General features: G+C 42.5%; 1 protein-coding gene across 1 annotated transcript; it reads right to left on the bottom strand.

The window, feature by feature from the left end:
- Positions 1 to 260: 260 nt before the first annotated feature.
- Positions 261 to 6,232, bottom strand: rgs18 (regulator of G-protein signaling 18). Its single transcript, NM_001141311.1, has 5 exons — positions 6,007 to 6,232; positions 4,537 to 4,635; positions 4,056 to 4,117; positions 3,280 to 3,446; positions 261 to 548 (listed from the first exon to the last, which is right to left on the bottom strand). Exons 1-5 carry the CDS (start codon positions 6,126 to 6,128, stop codon positions 288 to 290), a joined length of 711 nt encoding a protein of 236 aa, NP_001134783.1. The 5' UTR covers positions 6,129 to 6,232; the 3' UTR covers positions 261 to 287.
- Positions 6,233 to 8,636: the final 2,404 nt, after the last annotated feature.

The raw sequence follows: 8,636 nt of genomic DNA, 5'->3' as shown, positions 1-8,636 counted from the left end.
GTGGCAAGACATTTAACGGTAAACAAGATGAATATTGCATATTAGTATTCTTACACAGTCTGTTCATGTTTGCTGTCTAGATGGGGAACATTTTAATTGATAGCTGTAAAGTCAAATCTCTTCAGAAAGTCTCTCATTAAAAAGGTACAACTTTCCACAATCACACAGCTTGTCAGCGACAGGCATTGCACTGCAAGGGAATTTGGAAGGGTGCGTGTGCGTGTGTGCATGTGTGTCCGTGTGTGAGTGTGTGTGTGTGTATATTGTGCTACTCTTGGCTTACGATGCTACAACCAGTCAGAGGAGTCGCTGGTGGCCTCCCCTCGCGGCTCATTGAAAACGCAGGACCGTGACCTCCGGCGGTACATGGTGGTCCCGGGGCCTTTCCTCTTGGTGAGGTGCAGGTAGATGTCTGACGTGAGGAACCTTGGGTAGCAGTCTTTTTTCATCAGGCTGTAGACTTTGCTCTGCGCCGCATCGAAGCAGGTATTCGTCGGCGAAGCCATGGTCTTCTGGATGGCCACCTTGGAGGCATAGTCGATGTTGACCTAAAAAACAAGTCACACTATTATCAGTATGTTGAGTGGATGTGGCTAAACAACCCTTAGATATGGTAATAGCACCACCTTTCCTTCTGATTGGCTAGGTGGAAGTTTCACTATATTGTTTAAACCAATCAAATCTACTCTGATCTCTACAAGCGCATAGGACGTTGGATCTAGTGGTACATTTTTAGATTGGGCCAGTGTGTGCCCAAAGTATGTGTCACTTTACACTCAGTTTAGTACCAAGCGCTTTCCATTGGCAAGTTGGACTTCTTTCAGGCCAGTCAGTGGAAGAGAGGTCAAAATACAGTCATGAAAGGTGATGAGCTACAGTTAATGGCTGGCCCAAGTCTCATTGAGGCATTGTTTTGAGTTGACTTTACTCAGAGCCTCCTTGAGGCATTAGTTTGAGATTACTTTACTCAGAGCCCTCCATTTAAGTAGAATGTGGTGTCCATGCTACACTTTTCGGTGTTCACATGTCGCTGTCCTTGCAGCACATTGAACACCAGGCTGAAAAGGCATGTGGTTTTGAAGTCCTGCTAGCTTATTATCTGACTGAGCTAACGTCTTGATCTCAAACTGAAAGTGCGTGGGTGTTTATATCACTGGTTCAGTTGCTGCTAGTTGCAGAGAAAGAAGACCACACGGTCACATCAGTCTTCATCTAATGCTGCCTGTGGGCATAACGTCTCTAAACCACATGGTTCTGTAATGGTCATGTCTGTCTCACTAGGGGATAGAGCAATTTCTAAATCACATGGTTCTCAGGACTCTGTTCTTGCATCTTACTCATTGTAACTTCTGCATAGTTCCTGTGCATAGTTTATAAAGGTCAAAGTATGTATACCAGTGAATGCTGATGCATTGCATCTAATCAGCCATTCTTCAAACTAGATAAAGATCATAGAAGCACAAAGAAGATCAAGTTGTATCTTTCTTGGAATAGTTTAACAAGTCCCATTGACCAAGCATCAGCTTCAGGGAATATATACTGATAGGGCCCACAGTTTTTCCATTGCCACTGATATCAAGCTCTAGCAATGCTTATTTGGTTTCATTTCTTTAGCACTATATATATATATATACACTGCTCAAAAAAATAAAGGGAACACTAAAATAACACATCCTAGATCTGAATGAATGAAATAATCTTATGAAATACTTTTTTCTTTACATAGTTGAATGTGCTGACAACAAAATCACACAAAAATAATCAATGGAAATCCAATTTATCAACCCATGGAGGTCTGGATTTGGAGTCACACTCAAAATTAAAGTGGAAAACCACACTACAGGCTGATCCAACTTTGATGTAATGTCCTTAAAACAAGTCAAAATGAGGCTCAGTAGTGTGTGGCCTCCAAGTGCCTGTATGACCTCCCTACAATACCTGGGCATGCTCCTGATGAGGTGGCGGATGGTCTCCTGAGGGATTTCCTCCCAGACCTGGACTAAAGCATCCGCCAACTCCTGGACAGTCTGTGGTGCAACGTGGCGTTGGTGGATGGAGCGAGACATGATATCCCAGATGTGCTCAATTGGATTCAGGTCTGGGGAACGGGCAGGCCAGTCCATAGCATCAATGCCTTCCTCTTGCAGGAACTGCTGTCACACTCCAGCCACATGAGGTCTAGCATTGTCTTGCATTAGGAGGAACCCAGGGCCAACCGCACCAGCATATGGTCTCACAAGGGGTCTGAGGATCTCATCTCGGTACCTAATGGCAGTCAGACTACCTCTGGCGAGCACATGGAGGGCTGTGCGGCCCCCCAAAGAAATGCCACCCCACACCATGACTGACCCACAGCCAAACCGGTCATGCTGGAGGATGTTGCAGGCAGCAGAACGTTCTCCACGGCGTCTCCAGACTGTCACGTCTGTCACATGTGCTCAGTGTGAACCTGCTTTCATCTTTGAAGAGCACAGGGCGCTAGTGGCGAATTTGCCAATCTTGGTGTTCTCTGGCAAATGCCAAACGTCCTGCACGGTGTTGGGCTGTAAGCCCAACCCCCACCTATGGACGTCGGGCCCTCATACCACCCTCATGGAGTCTGTTTCTGACCATTTGAGCAGACACATGCACATTTGTGGCCTGCTGGAGGTCAATTTGCAGGGCTCTGGCAGTGCTCCTCCTGCTCCTCCTTGCACAAAGGCGGAGGTAGCGGTCCTGCTGCTGGGTTGTTGCCCTCCTACGGCCTCCTCCACGTCTCCTGATGTACGGGCCTGTCTCCTGGTAGCGCCTCCATGCTCTGGACACTACGCTGACAGACACAGCAAACCTTCTTGCCACAGCTCGCATTGATGTGCCATCCTGGATGAGCTGCACTACCTGAGCAACTTGTGTGGGTTGTAGACTCCGTCTCATGCTACCACTAGAGTGAAAGCACCTCCAGCATTCAAAAGTGACCAAAACATCAGCCAGGAAGCATAGGAACTGAGAAGTGGTCTGTGGTTACCACCTGCAGAACCACTCCTTTATTGGGGGTGTCTTGCTAATTGCCTATAATTTCCACCTGTTGTCTATTCCATTTGCACAACAGCATGTGAAATGTATTGTTAATCAGTGTTGCTTCCTAAGTGGACAGTTTGATTTCACAGAAGTGTGATTGACTTGGAGTTACATTGTGTTGTTTAAGTGTTCCCTTTATTTTTTTGAGCAGTATATATATATATATATATATATATATATATATATATATATATATATATATATATATATATATATACATACCTCTTTTGGGGCCTCGGCTTCAATGAAGACAGAATACATGTGCTTGGCTTTGGAGATGAGCCGGATTTCCGAGTCGATGGTCTTGTACTCCTCACAGGCCAACCAGAACTCAATGTTCTCCTCACTGAACTCTGTCCTGAGGAACTGAGAGAATGTCTCCACTCCGTCTGCATCGGGAGAGAAGAACATGCTCTTTAATGATCTATTGGATTCAACGAGGAGGTCTATGTGAAGGAAAATTAGCATGTACTGTTACCAGAGTAATGGCCACAAAGGGATCTGCATTGTGCACACTTGAGGCTAATGCTGTAGATGTGTTACTTTGTAAGCACCTGATTGATTGAATTCCAGACTATAATCACTGAAAGACATGCCTTACTTTGGTTTAGGCTACTTGTTTATTAATTATTATTTATTTTTATTTGTTTATTGTTTATTCATATTCATAATATAAATTGCCAAGCTCTATAGATTCCCAACCTGCTCTCAATGAAAAGTGGGAAAGATAATATTAAACATTCAATCACTGATCTCTGACACTCTAGACCAAAATGATTTACAGCTGTAAGAAAACACTCTTCAATAGACATATCAGGAAGTTAGAGGTTTGAAAGTCTTACCAAACACTGAAAACATCTAGACAAATTCCATTGTTCTTCTCTAACCTTTAATTTCCCAAAAGCCACTGTTTCTTCCCATTAAAGTTGCGCTTTGAACAAAAATGGTTTAGACTCGCAATTTGTGACTAAATGAGATATCGCTGACTTCAATCTAACCTGAATGTCTGATCAGATCTTCAAAGGAGTCGCTCCATCTCAACGCTGCCTCTGGTGAGATGCTGCAGAAAACAGTCAGAGATATAATTTAAGTCCTCTGCTAATGATGCTGCATTCATTCGTTTATATATCTTTCGGTTTGATCCTTTTGAAAGCTGACGGTGGGCTGTGTTTAGATTCCGTTGTTTCCCTCTTGTATTTAGATTGAGGAAAAGCAACTGCATATTGGATGAATTTTAAGGGATAATTCAGCTGAATTACATATTTAGCTTCATATTCGTTTCCTTGAAGTAGTATTTGGGCAATGCTGCTTTCACGATAAGGTAACAATTATCTAAATGTAATTACGCTGAAATATACCTTTACGATTGAAAATGCTCTTCAATACAAATTGGGCAACTGGGGCAATTAAACATGTTACGTTATTCTGCAGGGAAATCTCTTTCCATTGCTTTGCCTTTATACTTGACTGATATCTTACTTGTTGGTGGTGGTGGCTGTCTTTTTGTCTGGACTGATGTTTTCATGGGAGCCTGACTTGGTCAGCAGAAGGCTCAGTCGGCTCTTCTTGTCTTTCAATCTGCAACCAGAAGGAATGAACACTGGTGACTTTCAGAAGACACATACTTTAACTGTACATAATGATAGTACATTCCGGGTTATTCTACAGCTGTTGAACCATAATGCACAAAATCACTAGCCTGGTTCCATATCTGTTTGTGCTGTCTTGCCAACTCCTATGGTTATTGTCACGCCAAACATTGTTTGAGTCGACAAGACGGCACCAACATCCAGTATATGGGAACCAGGCTACAGAATCACAACAACAGAGGAGTAAACCAGACATTTTGTTACTCGTGCTGAGTACCTTTAACATGGATGTTCACATGACAACTGAAAAAAATAGTCCCTCTTCTTTCTTTCCACCTTAGGTCACATGACATAAAGGTCAACAGATCATGCAGTGTTTCCCTGAAGGCAGCAGTGGCATCTCATTTATGATTGCCCTTGAGAATACTAGCAAAGCAAGATGGCATCAGTGGGCTAACCAACATTCTGAAACTCGAAACGAACCACCAAATAATGCCCAGAAACACAGAAGAAAGGCAAACCAAGGGGAAATGTACTTCTGCACCTCAACTCAGACAGCCACAGGAACAGCAGCACTTTCAAGAGAATTTGCATAGACAGGAATTCACGGCGACAGCAACTGAAACTGTGTCGCGAAACTATCATTCACAACAACTTTTATTTCCCCGTCTCCTCTCTAATTCCTGTCTAGGCTGTATTATTAAACGGTTTGAATAGTTCATAGATGGATTTAACGGTGTCACAATTTACCCCCATCGCGTAGAGTCATTTAATTTGCCACACTGTTCTACATCAAAAGTATCAACAAACTGAGACAGCTACAAATGACTTCACTCAAACAAACATCATGACTCATTAACGTCTACTGTATGGCTCCACTTGTCTTGGCAAATACTCTGACGCAAATAAAATCAACCAAAGTACATAACTCAGAACTGTTCATTCTAAGGTGTCACCTTAATGAAGTAATGTTTGTTTTCTCATCTCCAGCTATTGAGACCATGGAAATGGCTTTCAGGTACACATGTACAGTCTCTGTAGAAACAAGTCAAGCAGGGTGCTATGGCCAACCCTTTACATCATGAAGTTGACAGCAACACTTAAAGAGTGGAAGAATAAGTCACACTTGAAGAGTGGAGGTCACAATATCAGATTGCATATTCATATTAAAGGTATACTTTGTCTGTCTTTCTCCAATTCTTGTTGCGCAATGCAAATATAGGAAGTGGCATTCTTACAAAATGTAATGAAAGAAGGACTTAGAAGCTTTATAGAATTGTTCAAAGACACAAAAATAAATAGCTGCTTTCAATAAAATAAAAAGGATCAGAAGATTTCAAGTGAGGAAAAAATTACCTACCTGAAATTACAAGCTTTCATTCTCGGTGCCAACAAGTCCTCAGGACCGAGCATTTTCAAATATGCTTCCTCTTTTGGTGCAAAAAAGTTCAATTGAGGAAACAGAAAAACAAGTGTTTCCATTCTAGCTTCCTTCTAACTTTAGCATATATGAAAGCAGAGCACAATCAGTTCTTAGTGCTCCTTTAACCCTATGGTTTGTCCCACATCTCTTTTTAAAGCTACAACATAGCCCAAACATTTCCCCTGTACCTTCCACGCTACTTCCTGACCTAGGTGAACTACTCAGTTTACCGCATCATCAGTGACAGAGAAAATCCCCCCACGCTCAACATCCTGCTTTAAACCGAGCAACTATCAACTTCACAGAATACAATCGCTTCCTATTGGCAGATAAATGCTGCATTTACAGCAGTAACACTGTACAAACGTGGATTCATCCTACAATAGGACTCCATCAAGCTTCTATAAGCAATAGATTGATAAGCAAAACTACTGTTGCAAATATTCTGATCAAAGTAGTGTACTACTGTATAGTGATGTGCGTTGAACATGTATTAATAAATTATAGTGCAAGGAAATGTGTCTCGATAAACAAGATCCCGCTTTTATAAGCATGGAAGTGTAAGGCCTATGACTTGACTGGGTATCGAGGTATTGTTCAAAAACATGAAACATGGTCTTGTTCATGAAACCCTGTCACTGTTATGACCACCCCAGATATCTGGGTAGTTGTCTGACAATGCATGATCTAACAGTGACTGATTGTGGTACTCTGATTATGTTGTCGCATACTATACTGTAGATGTCATATCAGGCCATGTGTCTGTAAACTGCTACTATAAACAGTGTTGCATCATAAAACCCAACACACAATTAACAATCCAAATGAGCATTCTCCTCCAATGAAAGCAGAGGCTTTAATACTTCACAAATGAAAAAACACCCCCTCATATTGGCATAATACTAAGGATGGTGACTTTTCAACCTCTCAAAGTGCAAAGCGCTGTCATTCCCTAAGAAAGAGTAATTCTGCGATTCCGTTATATGAGATGGAATGAATAGTAAAATGGGTATGCATAGAGGATAGGCTGGGAATAGGCCTGGCGGTTTCCAGGGCAACAGGCACCTTAATATAGATAGACAAACTCACTGTGACATGGCGGAGAGCAACAGGGAGTTGGTGCCCTAGCAGGTAAACAGAGACAAATGTGATGTCTTTGTTTAAAGGCAAAGAAGAGGAACAATAACAACCTAAGAACAATACAGTTGTATGCAGCAAACACAGACCTCGGTCCTGGTTCATAGTACAGTATGACACCACACCAACGACCTTATGGTCCTCTACTCACAGTATACCAGATCAGTTATACTCATGCCATCTTAATAATCACCCGACAACACAAGTTGAAAATGGCAACTTGCAGTTGTTGACATAACTGGACTTCAGCATTTATTAAATGCTCATGTACTTCTTATGAATGGTATATGCATGGGTAATGAATGCCTTATATAGGGGCCCTTCAAGTAAAGTTGTACCTAGAATACTAGCTAGCTCACATACTTCACTGTGTAAGTAGCTACTTTATTGCACTTAAGGTGTATGGGGGTAGAGCCTTTTGTTTTGTTTAAGTCTGCTGGACTGTGGCAACACTCGAGTGCCGTCCCGTAGTGGCAAGTTAATTACTACCAGTTGAATCATTACAACCAATTAAAATGAAAGTCTATCAAATTAGTTTGTAAGCCCGGGTGTGGTTGACTCATTAAGTATTCTGGGCCGAATGACTGGAGGATCGATGGTTCTGCAGAACCGAATGAATGCCCCCAGCTGGTCACCAATGACTTGATTTGTTTCATTATTCAAAATAATATTCAGATAACCATTACAGTTTAATTACCTTGCAACCGGCTCCTGCAATTAATTCCAAAAGCAATATAGCTACACGTCGTTAGCTTGAACGCTGTAGAGAAAAAGGCAGTTTTTCTGTCTTTATGGATTTTCAGGAGGTTTTAAAATGTTGATTTACTTGGAGTGTAGTTGCTGAGGTGGGTGGATGAGTAGATTCAGTGTAGCTAACACACTAGGGGAAATGAAGGCACAATTTTTTTAAACTGTGGGTTAAATGTAACTGACACCATACATTACCACTGTGAATGACACACAGAGAACAACACATCGGAGTCAGGGTGACAGGTGCGGTGGTTTGTGGTTGTCTCGCCTACATTTGGTTGAATGCCCTTATTGTAAATCAGTCTGGATTAGGCTGTCTGCTAAAATGACTTACAAAACCCCATCCTGGTTAAGAGTGAGTCTGGGTAAGGCCTGTAGAAAAAAGGGAAATGAACGTTGAAACTGAAAAGTGCTGACTTGTGGTGCGGGGGAGCAAAGAGTAGAGGGAGGTGCTTCCTGTCTGATGTTCTTCCAAATAAAGAACCGTTACCATAGTTCAGGTCAGGTCTGTTCTGGTCAGATCAGTTCTGGTCGGGTCTGTCCTGGTCGGGTCTGTCCTGGTCGGGTCTGTCCTGGTCGGGTCTGTCCTGGTCGGGTCTGGTCTGGTCAGCTCAGTTCTGGTCAGCTCAGTTCTGGTCTGGTCGGGTCAGGTAAGCTCAGTTCTGGTCTGGTCTGGTCGG

The sequence above is a fragment of the Salmo salar genome, chromosome 03 (genome assembly GCF_965601325.2).
Source record: "Salmo salar chromosome 03, fSalSal1, whole genome shotgun sequence".
NCBI lineage: Eukaryota > Metazoa > Chordata > Actinopteri > Salmoniformes > Salmonidae > Salmo > Salmo salar.
Note: the sequence above shows the minus strand (reverse complement) of the source record. Positions and strands in the feature narration are given on the sequence as shown.

What these genes read in the sequence shown, in the direction of transcription:
- rgs18 (NM_001141311.1), bottom strand. Translation starts at nt 6,128, where the DNA reads ATGGAAACACTTGTTTTTCTGTTTCCTCAATTGAACTTTTTTGCACCA. An exon ending in ATGAAAGCTTGTAATTTCAG is followed by an intron (nt 4,636 to 6,006) that starts GTAGGTAATTTT and finishes TTCTGGTTGCAG; the next exon opens with ATTGAAAGACAAGAAGAGCC. An exon ending in AGATCTGATCAGACATTCAG is followed by an intron (nt 3,447 to 4,055) that starts GTTAGATTGAAG and finishes CTCCCGATGCAG; the next exon opens with ACGGAGTGGAGACATTCTCT.